The following is a 19907-nucleotide window of genomic DNA, read 5'->3' on the forward strand; positions in this document are numbered from 1 at the left end:
CCTTTACCGCTTAGAGGCATGGGAGTATATTCAAGGGGATACACAGAGACAGGGACAGGGAAAGTCAGGGCGGCCATCTGGAGTCAAGGAATGTCATGTACTGGCCACAGGGACACAGGTGGACTGAAGTTCAGCCCTTCAGCAAAGGCACCGCAGTTAAGGGTTCCAGCAGAACCCTTGGGGACTGTGGAAGGAACCTACCAGAGCTCAGTGATCTGGGCACCAGAGATCCAAAGGGAGACCATGGAGCTGGGGCAGGGGCACAGCAGGGCAACAAGGAAGCAGGATTCAGAGCAGTTATTCCAGGGCGGGCAGGCCCAGCAGGAGCCTAGGACTCTGAGTGGACAGCTGGTGTCTGCTGAGAGAGGGACTGGGCAACGTAAGAGGCTCCCGACTGCCGGAAGCCAGGCTTCTGCAACCAGGGCAGACTCGCAGGTGGAGCATTTCGATGTGGGTGCGGGAAGATAGGGCAGGGTGCTTGGGTGGCTCTAGGTTTGAGAGGCAAACACCGCTTGCTTCTCAGCTCACAGCGTGGGGGCTGGGACTGCACCCGGCCCACCCACGTCTTGGCCCAGGGCCCGGAGTGGGACTGCGTTTGCAGATGAGAAGGTAGGGCAGGGGTCTCAGAGGAGCTGGAGAAGGAACCAGCCTGGAAATTGAGGGCAAGGCTGACAAAAGACAGAGGTCCTCACTGCTGTCCCCACTTGTCCTCTAAAACCCGATGCAGCAGAGGCTGAGAGCAGCTATTCTTCTGAAACCCCCTTCGTTTTGCTTCGGGAAAGGCAAAACCTGGTCAATGGAGGTAATCGTTGGACAACTGTTCACATGCTTTCTTTCCTCTTTGGGACTACGTGACCTTTGCTGCAAGTTGCAAGGCGGAGACTTTGGGGTTTTCTCCCCTCCTTCACCTCTGCCTTCGGGAGGGGATGCCAGGCCCGGAGGAAGCAGACCATGGGGCTCTTACAATTGGCGCGAAAACCCTCTTGCTCCTCTAAAGCCGAGCCCCGGGGCTGGTGCTGGGAGGAATCAAGCGGCGCTCTCATGAAAGCCCGCAGTCTTCCCACCCAGGGTCCCAGGGGAAGGAGACAAGCGAGAGGAAGAGGGTGACAGGTGACGAGGGCCTGGATTCAGCCCAGAGAGAGGGAGCCATGTGTTCCACAGAGAGGCTGGCCCAGAGGGTAGAGGGCCTTTTCCATGGGGCCTTTTCCATGGGGCCTTTTCCATGGGGCTGTGGAAGGAGCCTGCCTCACAGGTGGCTCACATCCATCTGGGGCCACCGCATCAACGTGAAGTGATGGTGCACTGCGGCCATGGTAGGAGGCTCCGTTCCCATGGAGGGAAGAGGAGGAGCAGCTGAGGGTCTCCCCTGGGACCAGATGAGTCTGCAGCTGTGCCGGGGATGGATGAGGAGAAACATGACCTAAGCTCAGGTGTCTCCGGCCAGCACAAGCCAGGAGGAGCCAAGGCCAGGGCGGGCCTGACCAAGCCGAGAGGTCAGATCACACGTCAGGCAGCCGGAGATGACTGCCAATAACCCGGGCAGGGCAAGGAGCAGCTAGGTGGGCAGGGCACTGCCCAAGGGAAGGAGAGACACAACAAGTCCCTGAGGCTTCCACTCAGCCACTAGGGCAGCGGTTCTCAACCCGTGGGTCGCGGCCCCTTTGGCGGTCGAACGACCCTTTCACAGGGGTCGCCTAAGACCATCCTGCATATCAGATATTTACATTACAATTCATAACAGTAGCAACATTACAGTTATGAAGTAGCAACGAAAATAATTTTATGGTTGGGTCACAACATGAGGAACTGTATTTAAAGGGCCAGAAGGTTGAGAACCACTGCACTAGGGGCATACTCCTGCCGACCTGTCCTCACACCCCCAGAAGCCATCTGAGACTAAGCATGCTTCCAGAAGAGGCTGAGCATTTCCAAAGGGACAAAATATGATCAATAACCCAAACACAGCCACAGCCACAGCCCCTAGATTTTTTAATTGGCTGAGCTTGGCGTATAGTAAGCGCTCAATAAATACGTGCTGGTGAGTGAATGAAGGATTTAATATTTGCATGTCTCTAAGATATTTGATTTGCCACCCAAAAAATTTCATAACATCTTAATGGCAGATGTGCTATTTTATCATTCATCTCCATGGCAGAGCATTTCATTGAAGCTAGGATGCCAGGCATAGGATAAAAAAATTGATGTTCACGGCCTTTCTTTGGCCTCACTGCCTTTTTGCTTCCATCAAGTTCATCGTAACACAGATCAGTCACTGCTGAGAGTGGGGCAGGGGACAGGGTGGCATACACAGAAGTAACAATAATGTCTGGCTTAAGAATTATTGCTACTGCCCTGGCTGGTGTGGCTCAGTTGATTGGGCATCGTAATGTACACCAAAAGTTTGCTGGTTTGATTCCTGGTCAAGGGAGGCACATGCCCAGGTTTTGGCCTCAATCCCTGGTAGGGGTTGTATAGAAGGTTATACAGCCTATGGATGTTATACTCTCACATCAATGTTTCTCTCTCTCTCTCCCTCTCCCCTCCTCTCTCTCTAAAAACTAATAAACTATTCTTTTTTAAAAAAAGAGTTTCTGTTATTTATTTCTCAGTATAAGCAAGCAAGCTTGCTGTAAACCTTTACTGAATGATGACAAAAAGATGAATACATACATATGCATGCACATACATACATGTGTGTGCACATATATACACTTGCATGCACATACATACATTCATAAACTAGACTAAGTTGAATTAGAATGGGAGGCCAAGTTGACCACTAATGTGAAAAGCTGTGGCTTGTGCCCTGGCCGGTGTGGTTCAGTTGGTTGAGCATCATCCTGTGCACTGGAGGGTGCTGGTTCAATTCCTGGCCAGGGCCCATGCCCAAGTTGTGGGCTCGATCCCTGGTGGGGGGGCATGCAGGAAGCAGCTGATCGATGTTTCCCTCTTACCCTCTCCCTTCCTCTCTCTTTAAAAATTCAATTAAAAATCTTAAAGAGAAATGTTCCACTTGCCCAGAGTCATTCCCAGAGCCCTCCCTCCACCTGGAACTTCAGATGTGGCCGGGGACAAGGTGGCCCACCCCCAGCGGGTTCTGTCTACAAAAGCCCTGCAGCCGCCACGGACACTGCAGTCAGAAAGGCAGTGCTAACAAAAACCACTCAAGGACCATTTCTTTCTTTGTGCCTTTCAGTTAAGCTTCTTAGGAACGTGGGGGTCCATTGAACTTCACACACAGAAGTCAGGCTCCAAAATACCAAGGTGGGCACCCTCCCGGGTCTATGAAGGGCCTCCCATGGGGCCTCGGCTCCATCGACACTGGTAGTTAGGTCGTTCCTGACAGTACAGCCAGCTCCCTGCAGCCTCTCCGCTGCCGCGGACATGCTGCTGCCGGGGGGTTGGGAGGACACAGGGGCCTGCAGCAAATTGAAGCCACTGTTCCGGACGTGTTGTGTGCCTGGTTGCAGAAGCTATTTTTAGATCCATGTTGACAGCAAAAAGACTGACGACTGTGACCTCAAACTCCAGACAGATACTGCAAAGTGTCAGCCCGAGGTCCCTACTTTAGGAGAGTCTGGAGAGAACTTTGCTGCCTTAAAAACTGCGCTGGGTCAACGGACTGAAAATGCCTCTGTGCCCAGTGAGGCAGCGGCTACCGGCCCCGTGTGCTGGACGGCTGGCAGCTCGCCACCTGGCAGAGAAGGGCACCATAGGGCTCTGCTGTCAGCGTTCCAATGAACCTCGCTCCCCAGCTCTGAAGGGACATTCCATTTGCTTTCTCTGCAACCTAGGAGAAATGACATAGTCACGTGTTCCTGCATTTCCATAAAAGAGAGGAGGCAATAGATAGGGGCTGGGCTCCACACGGAGCCTCAGACGTAGCAAATGCTGCACAACTGGGAAGGCCTGATAAGAAGTAAACATCTTGGAGGATGAAACTCTGTCTGGCAAGTACTGCCAGGGAGCTGGGTGCATGCAAAAGGCTGAGAACAAGTTACATCCTGTATCTTCGTCATTTCACCCAAAGCACTCCCTGAAAAAGACGGGGATAATAAGGCACCGAGGACCTGATGGACCCGGAAGCCAGCAGTTTCTAAACTGCGCTGCAGAGAAAAGTACAGGGCAGCACGGAAGACGCGAAGACAGGGCACCTCCGGCTCTGAACGCAACCCCAGGGTCTTCTATACTTACGTTCGGGCTTTGAGGAATGGGAAGGGCAGGAGAAGGAAGGAATGTGAAAGGACCCAGAAAATGGCACATTCTGGAATCATCTAGAAAAGGGAGATGAAAGCTACCAAAATAATGGCTGGAGCCTACCCCTCCCCACCCCACCCAAACTGTACCCATGCAGTTCCAACCGAAGAGGAGTCTGAGCTACCCTCTTCCTGCCAGGTCGACTTGTTAAGATCGATGGTATTCCTGCTCCCCTCGTTACACCCAGCAGCAACCCAGAACTGAGCATTTAACTCAGAGGTGAAGTGCCTTCCTTTTTTAAAAATCTTAAATTTAAAACTCATCTGCTCTTCAGCAGCCCACCACATTGAAGTCTTTGCAAGTGAGAAAGAAAGCCTTGCCAATATTATTCAAAGTCACTTGCTTGCTGCTGTGAGCTGTCAAGATGCATGTTGGTTGATGGAGGCAGGTCTCTGCTTGTCATTGCTGGAATGGTTACCCTGAAAGCCTTGCTTTAGCTCCAGGGCATTGCCTGGGGACTTGGCTTCCCAAGGAAAGGTATGTGAGCAGGGACATCGATGTGTCTTGCAAAGAGGAAACCCGATCTACCCAGGCTGGCATTGAGGTAGGTAGGTGATGTCAAGAAAGCAGCGTGTTCATTCACCATTGTGTCAGCACACTTCCATTTTATAATGAACAGCCTCCCTGAAGGGACCGACTGGGGAACATGGGCCCTTCATGTTCCTGTGCAAATCCCCTGGCATTAAAAATGCCTCTCCTCCACTAGCACCCAGGGTTGCTCTGTAAGCAGGTTCCAATTCAGGGAGAACCCTTTGTCATAATCATCTGGTCGCATGAATGGACCAGGTAGCAAGAAAAGGGTTGTAGGATTCCCATAGTGAATAGTAAGATTGCCTTTGGATGACACAGAGGGCAAAAATAACAGCAACAACAATCAGCATAGCTAGCATGTTAAAACGTTTTACATGTATTACCTCATTTAATCTTCACAACAACCCTGTAAAATATATTAATATCCCTATTCACAGATGAAAAAACTAAGGCACAGAGAGGTTAAGTTACTTGTCCGAGGTCTCATAGAATGGGTCTGTAGCACATCTAGTGCTTTTACAGAGAAGTAAACTGAGGCTCAAAGCCAGTGGTCACATCTAGGGTAGAAAACAAGTCTTGGGATCGTGTTGTTTCCAACCCATCACAGAGATGACACCTGGGGTCATTTGAGAACCACTTGCTCCCAGCTGTGGAGGCAGGTGTTCCTTGAGCACCAGCAGTCAGCTATGGATGGCTATGCAGAGTGGACACCTGGACAGTGATGTCCTATGTTCCCATGGGAGCCGTCCTGCTACTTTCCCATGAAGGGACAAAGTTGAGGATGATGCTCCTTCAAAGTTCTGACAACTGTGATCATTACTAGGCATTCTTTCCAGCTAACTGACCAAGTGGCAAATGTTTAGAGATGTCTTTCTTAAGACAATCTTACAGAAGGGCAGACTCCCATCCTTGCTTCTCCAGCTGTCATTTTCATTCACTGAGCCCTCATTTGGGGTCTCAAACATGTGTCAACATGGGTAAACTGGAAGAGGACTGAAACACAGGAGGGAATCCTCCATGCGGCTCAGAACAGAGATTTCACACAATGGGAATCGATAAGTGCCCATGAAACAACACTACAGGGCCAACCGCTATTCCCGACCCTATTTTATAACGATGTCTCTTCCAAGTGATAGGAAACCCCACAGTGTGGACTAAACCAACACCTTCTATCAGCTGTGCACCTCCAGGGTTTTCCCCTGAAGAAAGCAAGTAGAGTTTTGTGGAGGTTTTTTGTTGGTTTGTTTGTGTGTTTTTTTAACTGTAAATTGGCCTGTGTCTTGATTCTATGTAGAACTCTATTAACTAAAACATTTGATTTTCCACAACACCACATTCCATAACTTCAGAGAGTTAACAATCAGTGTTTGCTTTTCATCTGTGAGACCAAAAGCTTTGTTATGGAAATTTTCTGCTACTGGAACAACACATCTTTAATTGTCGGGTAGGTTTTATGGATAAGAAAATTAAAAGCTCATTTACATAGATGGCAGTGACCTGCCCAGTGATACAGACCCTGTTGGTGGCAAATTGAACAGGTCATTCCTCCGTTACTGGAAGCAGGAAGAGAAGGTAGAGAACGTCTAGGTTTTCCACTATGGTTTTTCTCTTCCTGAATTGTGACAGGCTTCACCTGGCCCTTGAGCTAGATTCCTTTTCCCAGACTCCTTTGCTAGACCCAAAACCAAGTAGTAACGAGTGTGGTCTTCATCCTTACCCATAACGTGCTGCCATCGGCCAGTATCATATACGTGGCTCAGGTTGGTCAGCAGTCCCGGCTGGGTGGGTCCAGCGCTGGGCAATGCTCAGCTTCTGTCCAGGATGCTCCTTGGTGCCTGAATCCCCATCCATGACTCCATCAGGACAAATTCTGCCGCTCTAGGACTTGACCCCAGTTCAATTGCCTGTGGTACTCTGTGCTGCCCTGTAACTTCCCACGAAAGGGGGACCACAGACCCTGAGCCAACAATTAAACTGGCTTCATCTTGTTGCAAGATTGGCCATCTGCCATCTGCTGATAGCCATCAGCTCCTGAGATAGACTTCACATTCCATTCAATTCATCTATTTAAAGAATACAATTCAATAGTTTTTAGTATGTTCAGAGTTGTGCAACCATCACCAAAATCAATTTTAGTACATCTTCATCATCCCCCCCCCCAAAATACCCATACCCATTAGCAGTCACTCTTCTCCTCCCCTCCCCCAGCCCTAACCATCCACTACACTACATTTTGTCTCTTATGATTAGCTTTTTATTCCCATCAGTCTACCTCTATGGACCACTGGATAGAATCTACACTCCTGTTTTTTACATTTAGAACTCTCCCTAAAGGGACCTCCTGTTTTGATCTACTCAATCTCCCACTTTCCTCTACTTTCTAATGCACATTCCCTATCATCACCAGACCCAAAACACCCCCTCCTATTGTGCAGGTAAGGGTTAACTCAGTGGACCTGGGTTGCCCAAACCCATTCCAAAGGAAGGAATGGCTCTTGCCCGGCTCCTGGGAGATAACTGCTCAGCCCTCGTAATATCCTGACTCTGAGGCTCCAGACCCTGCTAGGGCCCTGCTCTATCAGTCTAGTTTCCTGGGTGGTGCTGGTGCTGGAGACTGAGTAGCCAAGGTTAGTCATATGGGTGCTCCATGCCCACATGGCTGAGCCCCAGTAAAAACCCTGAACACCCAGGCTCAGGAGAGCTTCTCTGGTTGGCAACACTTAATACATGTTATATATTGTTGCTGGGCGAATGCAGCATGGTCCATGCCACCCCACAGGGAGAGGACCACTAAAAGTTCACGCCTAATTTCTCCTGGACTCCTTCCTATGTATCTTTTTCCTTGGCTGGTTCTAGCCTTTGTCCCTTCACTCTAATAAATGATAACCATGAGCATAACAAATATCCTGAGCTCCTTTGAGTCCTTCTAATGAGTAATCAAATGCAAGGGCGATCTTGGGGACCCCACACAGCCTTGTGTTCACTACTACACCTATAACTGTGTTGTGTCCCATATTCTCTGCCAGTGTCAATCCCCCTCAGCCCGCCAGGCCCAGCAAGCCACACCTTTTCCAGGGAAGACAGCCCAGACATCACAGACAGCAGAGACGTGAATCCTGGCTTCACCTTACGAGGTGTGTGTCCTTGGGTAAAGGGCTTACCCTTGCCCCTCAGCAGCCTGTCCGTGAAACGGGGGAAAAGGTATTTACTCTACAGGGGCAGTATGAGGTGGAAATGGGTCGGTATTGTGTAAAGAATAATTCCTGGCACACAGAAAATTCCAGAGTTAGGTTTTTATGAGCTTTTCTATGCACACCACACCCACTGCCCCCTCTTTCCCACGCATCCTCTCTTACCTAGGCTGAAGTGTGATTATGCGCACGTGGGCCGTGTCTCCCGCCAGCCTACGAACTCCTTCTGCAGGACCATGTAATTTACTAATACTGTCTCCCTGGAAGTCCTACCACAGGCTGAGCATATAATTGGTTCCTAAAATATATTTGCTAATGCATAGGGAAGCTATTTCTATTACAAAGTCTAAGAAAACCCAATTATTCACTTAATTTCCTCTGTGTAAGCTATCATAGTCCTCCATGGAGGGACAAGTAACCTTCTCCTTTTATGTATATTTGTGCACATCATTTGAGATCCCAGCAACTCTATATATCCTTAACAGCCATTTCAACTCAAACTGTCTGACAGGCTCTAATGGCTCCTGTGCCTTATAATTTATTATCAAATTATATGTTGAATTAAGGATTGCTAATTGTTAATCATCAGCTTGGATTAGTTATTAATGAGTCATGTCACTAATTACAGGGCCACCTAACACAGAGCGGGCAGGCACCACTGGCACCTCACAGCAGACGCCTGACTCAGCTCTCAGCCCGTGCCCCCATAGCAATGTGCTGTGAAGTGTCCCATCTCAGATGACACCATAGGCCCTTCCCTCCCGTGGTGAAAGTCACGGGGTTTTACAGCTGGAGAGAACCTACAGATGGGTGATTACCAAGCTGTGAGCTGCGGACCTCCGAAACCTGCTGATCTAAGCGGGTTTCCATGAATTCGTGGTGTCTACAACCAAGGTGCCTTTAGGCTGAATATATTATATCCCTCATTCTTATCTTTGCTACCATTTTTCACATGTGGAGATGGGAAAAAGTAGGTTTATAGTAGTGACTTTGTGAAACACAGAATGTATTCTTGTATTATTATTTGTTATATATTATTATTATTATTAACCCACTTTTGCCCAGCCCTGTATACATACATCGTGTTATGAAAAATAAAATTTAAGTTTGTATCCAAGCACAACTGAATTCATAGTAGCTGTTGTCAAGAAATCCTTGTGGGAAATTTATTGAATTTATATTCCTAGGCCCTCATAACAGCCAACAATTAGTTTTTGTGTTCTCGGCCAGCTTGCCCATTCCCATTCCTCTCAGCAATTAATCCAGACCTTTTTCGCTTTTCCAGAGCCCTTCAGCCAAGGTCTAGCTCTCACTCTGAGCAGTGATTTTCTCCTCCTAATTCACCACGAAAAGGTGGGTCATATACCTCAAGCTCTCTTTCTCTTCGTCAAGACTAAATTGCTACTATGCCCACTCCTTCCTCCCTGTTAGGGTCCTTCTTTTCCAAACAGCCCTCTCCTTCTATGGCTCAGCCCTTCCCTCTCTCCTCGTTCCATGCCCTCGGCTGTATGTACTGTGTTAAAACAGAACCTTTAATGTTCTCATAGGCGCTGTATTCAAAGAGATCATGCAAAAAGTTCAAAGCAGATAACCAAACCACAGTTAGCTGGCCAATGAGGATGACAGAGTGAAGTCTGGGGGAGGAATGTGTCAGAAGTTTCCCTGGGGGGAGTTGTACCCCGAATCTCCCTCCCCAAAGGGAGGGACCGGGGGTGCTACCATCTAATCCTAAGTCTGGGGTTCAGTACGCCTGGCAGTGGAGAGTCATCCCAGCAAAGGGCAAGGGGCCCATGGAGCAGGGGGCCCTGTGGGGGAAGTCGCCTCTTCCCCTCCATGCAGAACAAAGGTGTGTAAATCTTGGAAACCAGATATGGTACCCAGAAGGGATACTGACCTGTGACCACTTTAAAAGAAGTAATTATAAAAGCTCACTTATAGAAAGAAATGAAGTACTGCTACATGCTACATGTACCAACATGGATACACATCGTAAACTTTATGCTATAAAAGAACCAAGACGCCGAAGCCGGTTTGGCTCAGTGGATAGAGCGTCGGCCTGCGGACTGAAGGGTCCCAGGTTCGGTTCTGGTCGGGGGCATGTACCTGGGTTGCGGGCATATCCCCAGTGGGAGATGTGCAGGAGGCAGCTGATCGATGTTTCTCTCTCATCGATGTTTCTAGCTCTCTGTCTCTCTCCCTTCCTCTCTGTAAAAAATCAATAAAATATATTTAAAAAAAAAAAGAACCAAGACACACAAATGACCACATATTGTGTGATACCACTTATATGAATTGTCCAGAATAGGCAAATCCATGGAGACAGGAAGCAGGCTGGAGCTGCCCAGGCTGGAGGGAGGGAGGGAGGAAGAGAATGACTGCTTAGTGGGTAAGGTCTCAGGGGTGATGACAAAATTCTGGAACTAAATGGCGGTGATGATTGCACAGCACTGTGAACATACTTAAGGCCACTGAATTCTGCATTTCAAATGGCAAAATTTGTTATATGCATTTTACCACAATTAAAAACATTATCAATGAAACATAACAAAAAAAGGGATGTCCAAGATGGTGGCGTACAAGAATATGAAAAAACCACCTAAGTGTTCTCCAGTAGAAGAATGGGTAAGAAACGTGCTCTCCGCACACACGGAATACTACTCAGCTTCTAAAAAGGGAAAATATGGCTCCTGCCATTTGGGAAAATATGGATGGACTTGGAGAGCATTATGCTGAGTGAAATAAGCCAGGTTTAATTTATGTGTAATCTTAAGGAGTTGAACTCATAGAAATAGAGAGCTGGGTGGTGGCTGCCAGGGGCTTGCAGGTGGGAGAGGGGTGATGCTGGTCAAAGGGTACAAACTTGAATTTACAACATGAGTAAGTTCTGGAGACCTGATGTATAGCATGGTGACTATAGTTAATAACAACATATTGTATACCTGAAATTTGCTAAAAGAATAAATTGTAAGTGTTGTCACCATAAAAAAAAAAAAAAGATAACCATGTGAGGTGATGAATGTGTTGATTAGCTTGCCTATGATAATCATTTCATATTATATGCATACCAAAACATCACGTTGTACACCTTAAATAGATACAACTCTTTTATACATACCTCAATAGAGCTGGGAAAAAAATAGATGGATAACAAATGTGCTCTATGTACACAATGGAATACTACTTAATTAGGAAATGTTATAATAGAACCCATTAATTAATTAATTAGGAAAAGAAGGCAGTGGCTTGCTGGAGTGAGGAGATCCTAGCAGCAAGAGGGTATGGACGCCAAGGTGGGGGGGGGGGAGCACGGGGGGAACCTGGGAGGGACCAGCTGAGCGGGAGTCCCAGCGCACACGGAGCCATCAAAATACCTTCTATGTGCCCAAGGGAAAAACCAGCTTTACCCACCTGCTGCCCCGGAGAGCTCAAAACCATTGTAAGACAGTATCGATCAAACAAGAATCTTCCTACCCCCTCTCTCCCCCACCTCACCCCATGGGGCCCCTGTGAAGTCAGACACTGCACCTCCCAAGAGAAAGATGGATGAGGGAGAAAAAGAATAAGGGCTCCAGCCCCTCTTCCTCTGCAAGGGGTCAGCGAGCAGCAGACCACAGCTGAGGGAGAGGAGGACAATTTCAATAAAGAATTGAGGCTGGTTTGTGACTTAAAGTGACCCTAGGATTTTCATTACCCAAGAGTAATAAGAAACATCATGGGACTTGCTGCAGGGAAGAGAAGGATTCATTGTGCTAAACAAGTTAAATGCAACAGGAGGAAAGCAAAGCAACTGGGGTTTTAGAAATATAAACCCTGGGTTCTAGTTGCTCATTGTGCTAAAGGTACTTGTTGGGTGTCTCCCATTCTAAAAAAAACATAAAACATGCCACTCTATCTTGTCACTCCATCGACAGTTTCTAACCCTCCCCAAGTCTCCCTCAAACATCTCAGAAGTATAATCCGCCCTCACTTTCCTCACCTCTTCATGTCCAATTCATTTCTCCACAAACTGCCATCCAGCTTCAGACCCACATACTATATTATGATGGTTTTACTAAGATTATGCCCAGCTAATCCCTTAAACCAAATGGTGCTTGTAGTCTTCCTTTATTGGATGCTTTTTAAAAAAATTTTACTGATTTGAGAGAGAGAGGAAGGGAGAGGGAAAGAAAGAGAAACATCAGTCAGTTGCGTCCTACACGCACCCTGACCAGGTATCAAACCCACAACCTGGGCCTGTGCCCAGATGGGGACTTAAACTAGCAACCTTTTGGTGCATGGGATAATGCTCAACCAACTGAGCCACATGGGCCAGGGCCTGTTATTAAATCTTTATGCCACTGCTGCTCTGGTTGTCCCCATACCTCTCTGAGCACTCAGTACTTGTCAGTCCCCCTTATGAAGGCTCCCTTCACCCAGATATATTTGGGTTTTCTTTCTCCTTCTCTAATGTACCTCTAAGCAATCTTACCCTCTTCCTCGTGGTCCACTAACCCTGACCTCTATTCTGAGCCTCAGCTGTCAGGCATCCAGGTACTCATTATTAAGTCCTGGGGATGCAAATGAAATAACCACAGTCTGGCTTCATAAAGCATATAGACAAGTGGGTGATAAAAAAAAAAATGGTAAAGAAAGGCTCTCCAACTGGGGAAGTAGAAATATCTAGCAGTCATTCTGAAGATAAGCCCAGTGGAACATTAGGAGGGTGGCTTCAAGGCACCCATAAACTTCATAAAACTATATGCAAAGTTGTGTCAGTTTATCCACGTTCAGGGTGATAGGGTCTCTGGCTTTCATTACATTATCAGAGAGGTCCTTGACTCAAAAAAGTTTAAGCTCAACTGATCTACTGATAGGATTTCAATGTAACATTGGAGATGATGCCATTTTGGTGAAAAATGAGGGCTTAATTAAGACATAGATTTGGGAGCCTTCTCTGCACAGAGGCAAGAGCTGGGTCAACTCTTCTCAAAGTCTTTAGCAATCTCAGCCACAGGCAGAGGACTGGGCACCCAATGGAGGCAGGAGGGGGATCTCTCATGCCTTCACTCAAGCTCCAGGAAGTCCAGCCATGTTTCTCCTGTAGCTTTGAGCCACACTTTCCCCCAATCCCTCAGCCCCACAATAATGCCACAAACCACAAGTACCCACAGCTCCCAGTGTGAGACGTATGGAGTCAGGCTGTCCTGGGAATGTCAGAGGTCCCCAAAGCAGCCCATGGAGACTAACAATCAATTCCAGGGACCCTCGTGGTCAAATCCAGTCTGGAAACATGTTGTCTGGAAGAAGAGGGATTTATTGCCAACACTGAGAATTCGGAGGTTGTATGAAATGATAGGGATTTGTGTCTTTTCTTACACGTCTCAGGACCTGATACTGCCGGCCCTGTGTCCCCAGCACCATCTCATGGACTGGCACCTCCCTGGGGGCCTGAGTTCTTCAGTTCCCATCCCCATGCCTTACACTTAGCTCTGTCCTCTTTAATGGCAACTGCCCACCCTCTGCACCTGAAACTCTGGTGCACACAAAGGCGAGCGGAGTTAAAATAGAAAACCTTCGGGAAAGAGCTGCGTGCCAAGCAGAAATTATATAGGAAGAAAGAGAGGAAGAAGTAAAACAAAAAGGAAACATATTCCCTTAATGCGAAATCTCCTACTTTATGTTGCCTACTGAGAAGGCTCTTATACAAAGACCATCCATGTTGATGTCATTTGGATTGCGAAAAAGCTCTTCTCCTCCCATCCTTTGCCAGAATAAAGTCATTACTATTCAAATAACGGGACCATGGGGGAGCAGGGGGGGGGGGGGACCACCATGTCCTAATGTTTACGAATCATATTGTATCTGCTTAATAACATCAGAAGGGCCATAAAAACTCCTTCCTACAATTAAATATCTCCATCAACTATAAACAGATTAAGCATTTTATAAGTGATGGTACATTAAAAAGAGATCATTGGTATGTGATTCTATTTTGTACATCAGAAATGCATGTGAATTAATGATTCATGATCACGGCTCTATTTTCTAGTCTTTTAAAAATGCCTATTCATCATCTGTTAATGTTGCCCTAGCTCATAAAATACAAGCCAAATTTTTGCTTTAGTGCGTTATATATACAGAGACAGCGTGATTTCCGGGCACCCGCAGCACTGCACTATAGTTACTTCTTTCTCTCTGTCACTAACACCACCGTCACAACCTCATTCATTCCCTTATTTATCAAGGCCAGAGGTCAGCCTTCCTGTATGTCATGGAGGAAGCAACATTTGGCCAAAAGTCTGAAACTCACTGCATGTCAGCCAATCATTTGAACTTCATTCCTTCAAACTCTGAGAGCCAAGGGGTCTTGAAGCACTCCACATTCATTTGTTGTAATCATGGTAAAATACACATGACATAAAATTTACTAGTAACCATTTTTGCATGTACAGTTCACAAGTGTTAAGTGTATTTATGTTATTGTGCAACCAATTTCCACAACTGTTTCACCCCAGCCCCTGGCAACCACCACTATACTATCTGTCTCTATGCATTTGGCTATTTTAGATACCTCATATGAGCGAAATCATAGTTTTGTCTTTTGGTGACTGATTTATTTTATTTAGCATAATGTTTCCAAGATTCACCCATGCTGTTGTATGTGTCAGAATCTCCTTCCTTTTTAAAGACTGAATAGTATTCCATTGCATATATGTACCACATTGCGTTCCACATTTTGACTATTGTGAATAATGCTGCTATGAAGATGGGTGTACTATATGAGTATCTGTTTGAGAGCCTGCTTTCAACTCTCTTGGGTTTATATCCAGAAGTGGAATTGCTGAATCATACGGCCACTCTATTTTTAATTTTTTTAGAAGCTGTTTCCACAGTGATTACACTATTTATATTCCCACCTACAGTGCACAAGTTTCCAATTTCTCCACATCCTTGCCGACACTTGTTCTTTTCTGTTGTTGCTGTTAATAGTAACCATCCAAATGGTGTGAGGTAGTATCTCACCCATTAACTTTTAAATGTCCCAAAGATTATGCTTTGGTTCTCAGATGACACCTTAGAGATGAATCTACATTATTATTTGTAGAGAGCCAAGAGTGTGGCCATGTAGCATCGCATGAAGACAGTGAATATCTAGGTTGGGATGGGAATGAGCCATGGAGGCATGTCTGGCTGAGAAAGTTACTGGCCCAAAAGGCTGCCTTCCTTGTTACACAGCTTTGCCCATAGGTGGCTCTACTCTAATGCAGTTCTTCAGCTTTCAATTTGAGCAGGAAAATATAAGAACAATAGAAATGTTCGAAATTCATGCATGGGAGGAAGGGGTCCCTCAGCCTGGCCAGCACCCTCTCGCAATCCAGGATCCCTCGAGGGATGTCCAACTGCTGGACATCCCTCTCGCAATCTGGGACCACTGGCTCCTAACTGCTTGCCTGCCTTCCTGATCACCCCTAACCCCTTTGCCTGCCTTCCTGATTACCCCTAACCACTTGCCTGCCTCCCTGGTTGCCCTAACTGCTTGCCTGCCTGCCTGATCACCCCTAACTACCTCTGCCTCAGCCCCCACCATGGCAGCTTCACCCAGAAGGATGTCTGGAATGACATCCAGAAGGTTGTTTGGCTGTCTAGTCTAATTAACATATTATGCTTTTATTATTATAGCTTAGAGGCCCAGTGCACAAAAATCTGTGCACTAGGGGGGGAGGGGGGGTCCCTCAGCCCGGCCTGTGCCCTCTCGCAGTCTGGGACCCCTCGGGAGATAACGACCTGCTGGCTTAGGCCTGCTCCAGGTGGCAGAGGGCAGGCCCAATCCCTAGGTGCAGCCCCTGGTCGGGCTCAGAGCAGGGCCGATAGGGGAGTTGGGGCGCCGCCCCCTGTCATGCACAGAGCAGGGCGGATCAGGAGGTTGCGATGCCACCCTCAGTCACGCTCAGGGTAGGGCCGATTGGGGGGTTGGGGCACCACTCCCTGTCACACGCAAGGCAGGGTCGATGGGGAGGTTGCGGCGCCACCCCCGGTCATGCACAGAGCCACAGGGCGATCAGCGGGTTCGGGCGCTGCCTCCTGTCATGCTGATCCCAGTGCCGGGAGGCCTCTCAGCTACGCTGATCCTGGTGCTGGGAGGCATATTACCCTTTTACTATATAGGATAGAGGCCTGGTGCATGGGTGGGGGCCGGCTGGTTTGCCCTGAAGGGTGTCCTGGATCAGGGTGGGGGTCCCCACTGGGGTGCCTGGCCAGCCTGGGTGAGGGGATGATGTCTGTTTGCAGCTGGTCACACACCCTTCAGGGTGAGGGTCCCCACTGGGGTGCCTGGCCAGTCTGGGTGAGGGGCTGAGGGCTGTTTTCAGGCTGGCGGGTGACTGAAGCTCCCAACTGCTCCTTTTTTTCATTTTTCTTTTTTCTTTTTTATTCTGGGCCAGCTTTAGCTCTGGCTCCAGCTCTGAGGCCTCTGCTACTGAAAGCAGGTATCTGGTTTGTTTGGGTTCTATAATCTCGAAACACTGTATCAACTCCAGCTCTGAGATCCCGGCTGGCTGAAAGCAGGTTTCTGGGGTTTTGTTTAGCTTCTATATTTATAACAATGTTTCAAACTGCAAGCTCAGAGGCCGGCAAGGCAGGCGGGGAACGTTGGTTTCCTCCGTCACTGAAGCAAGCAAGCCTCATGTTAGCTTCAAGCTGCCTGGCTGCCGGCCGCCATCTTGGCTGGCAGTTAATTTGCATATCTCGCTGATTAGCCAATGGGAAGAGTAGCGAATGTACGCTAATTAGCATGTTTCTCTTTTATTAGATAGGATGGGGCAGAGGATGGGGGTGCTGGGATGGGGGGTTCTGTACATCTTGCAATCTAACTCTTGTTTATTAAAAATTTGTAAACTGAGAAAGAACTTCATGGCTACCTGTAACGTGTTCTCACTGCTCTTCCATTATTCTTTCTTGCGATCCCTCTTTATACCAACAGTGTTCTAAAACGAGGACCAAGTGAGAACACTTCTCCCCTCTCCTCTCACGTAAGACAGAACCATGAAGGTTTAAGTCAGTTTGGCCTCAATTAGAAATCACAAACACTACTGAACTATAACTCGAGTATCTTCTTAATTGAAAAGTCAGGGCATTTGTGGCTGGCTGAATAATGACCCTCCTCCGCGCCTCCTCCCTTCAGCCCACCCCACCCCCCACCCCCGGCCACCCAGCCGCCCGGCAAAAAAAAATATCCACCTGTACATGTTACTTTATATGGGAAAAGTACTGGGCATATGTAATTAAGGATTCTGAGGTGGGGGGACTATCCTGGAGTACTCATGTGCACCCCAAATGCCATCATAAGGGTAGGCAAGAAAGTCAAAGAAAGAAGAAGGCCGTGTGACGAAGAAGAGGGGAAAGGGATGTGGTGAGTCATGAGCCAAGGAGTGAGGACAACCTCTGCCAGCTGGGAAAGGCAAAAGGTGGGTTCTCCCCTCGACCTCCAGAAGGACCCTGCTCCTCAGGCTCCTGGAGCACCGTGACAACTGATATTCACCATGAGGAAAACCAGAAGGGACCACAAAGAACAACAGAAAAGAGGTGGAAGCCCGATTCTGGGGAAAACCACCACCCCGTTCCCAGGAAGATCATGAATACTCCTCTCCCTTATTTGCCTAGACCACCCCTTCATTTCTACCCTCGTGGATACACAACTTCTCTGCCCCAAGCCAAAACCAGAATATGCTTCTGCTTCCCCATTCTCTGGCCATTGAATTATTTTTTTTCATATGTCCACTTTTAATTATGGATAGAACCATTGAATAAAGCTTGTGCTGACCAGCAAGAGTCCCCTTTGGGGGTCTTAGAAAGGGGACTTTCACACCCTGTGTAACACCATCAATTCAGTCTTTCAGGATTTCTGTTTAAGAAGCTGCTCCTGAAAACTGTAGCAAAAGGATCAAAATGCTGCGATGGCAGGACACCCAAAATTCCTAAAGCAGCGTTTACACACCACTGCCCCATCCCCAGGGTGTCCCCTAGCCTCCTCCCCTGGCTCCTCTGTCCTCTGGGATTTGGGACTCAAGGCCACCAGAGCATGCCTGCCACAGACCTGATGGGGAGAGAAGGGTCTCCGGCGTCCCACCAGTCTTTCGGGGGGCTGATGTACATGCACCACAGCTCCCAGCTGTACCCGTGGGCCGAGTTCTCGTACCGCTGCACCTCAAAGGTGTCCTGCTTGATGTTGTCGATGGACGGGAGGATCACCCGCTTCCGGTTCTCCTGGATTCGGGAGAGAACCGGCTCGGCCCTGAAACAGAGAAGTAGAAATAAAGTCTCTCTCTTGAGTAGCCCACACCTCAACGGGCACAGACCCCCGGATGGCAGGAAATGAGCAGCAGCAATGTAGCTAATGGACGGGCTCCGGCAGGCTGGAACTCTGGGTGCAAACTGAGGCTCCCAAGGGGCCTGCCCCAGTTGGATCGTGCAGCTGTGAGTGAGCGCCGTGCCACGCAGCTCAGGCCCTTGCCAAGTGGGATGCTACCATGCCGATGCCTGCAGGAGAGGCCTGGAGCAAGAATTCAGAAAGTGCCAGCCTGTCTTTTATACCTGCCGAGTAGGCCAAAGCAAGGCCATCCGACTCTATGCTTTGCATCACATTACAGTTTTACATAGCGGCTTCAGTTCCCCCTCAGGGCACTGGTAGATGCCTCTTGTATTTTCTGCAGGAGCTGAATTCCCTTTCCCAAAATAGGTCACTTCTGTCCTTAATGGCCTGGTTTTAATAAGCATTTCGCTAGCTTCTTTGTGTGTGTGTGACTATTTCAGCTGTTTTAATTGATTATTTAATTGATTTCTTAAAAGGGATCTAATTGAATTGGTTAGCAATGGCTGACCGGATGGATGAATTAAATGCAAATGCAGGCAGATTCCTGCCTCCCAGAGAGCCTGCCCCTCAGAACTGCACTAGGAGATAGGCAGTGACCTGGCTCCAGGTTTTTTTGTTCCTTTGTTTTTGTTTTTAATTCTTGTTTAAAGGATTACATAGGTCTCCTTTTTTCCCCATTGACCTCTCCCTGGCCAGTCCCACCCCCCAGTACATGCCCTCACCCCCTCGTGCAGCGGTTCTCAACCTGTGGGTCGCGACCCCTTTGGGGGCCGAACGACCCTTTCACAGGGGTCGCCTAAGACCATCGGAAAACACATATATAATTATATACTGTTTACAGTAGCAAAATTACAGTTATGAAGTAGCAACGAAAATAATTTTATGGTTGGGGGTCACCACAACATGAGGAACTGTATTAAAGGGTCACAGCATTAGGAAGGTTGAGAACCACTGCCCTAGTGAATGTGTCTATTGGTTATGCTTTTGGTTGATCTCTTCCCCCTGCCCCCCACTCCAGCCCCTCCCCTGCCTTCCCTCTGAAGTCTGAAGGCTCCAGGTTCTAGGTGTAGCCCTGCTGGCTTGGGAGAAAGCAGATGGTAAGTCACCCTGCCAGTGTGTGTCTCCGAAGCAGATGCAGGCAGGGCTCCTTCCCACATTCCGGAAGAAGATGGCTCTCACAAGCCAGGAATTAATCTCCCCGCTTAACATGGGGCACAGGCTCTGGAAAAGAGTCAAGTGAAATCCCATTCCTCTGCATTATTTGGAAGAATGATGAGAATGCTCGGCCTACATCCCATCTCTTTTCATTTGCAGCTATTGAATTACCTGCTGGCTCACCTCATCTTTCTATTTAAAATGAGCAATAAAATATACGCTGGACCATTTACTGCCTCCAATACTTCTGCACACACCATCTAAGTTGAGGTCGGGACACGCTTCAGCTCTTTGTCCCCTCCTCGTCCTCTCTCACGCTGCTCTCCTCTGGGAATGCCCTTCTGCCACTGGCAGGAAGTCTGGCTACCTACCGAGGCTTATTAGATCATGTGCCGCCTCTTCCAAGAAGCCTTCCCTAACTACCC

General features: G+C 48.0%; 1 protein-coding gene across 1 annotated transcript in view; it reads right to left on the reverse strand.

The window, feature by feature from the left end:
- Nucleotides 1–19907, reverse strand: part of GALNT17 (polypeptide N-acetylgalactosaminyltransferase 17) — a 426094-nt gene that overhangs the window by 179845 nt on the left and 226342 nt on the right. Inside the window, exon 5 of the mRNA XM_059693393.1 lies at nucleotides 18052–18249. Within this exon, the coding sequence (XP_059549376.1) occupies nucleotides 18052–18249 (198 nt within the window). The remainder of the gene's footprint in view (nucleotides 1–18051; nucleotides 18250–19907) is intronic.

This window comes from Myotis daubentonii, chromosome 4, assembly GCF_963259705.1.
Source record: "Myotis daubentonii chromosome 4, mMyoDau2.1, whole genome shotgun sequence".
Lineage (NCBI taxonomy): Eukaryota > Metazoa > Chordata > Mammalia > Chiroptera > Vespertilionidae > Myotis > Myotis daubentonii.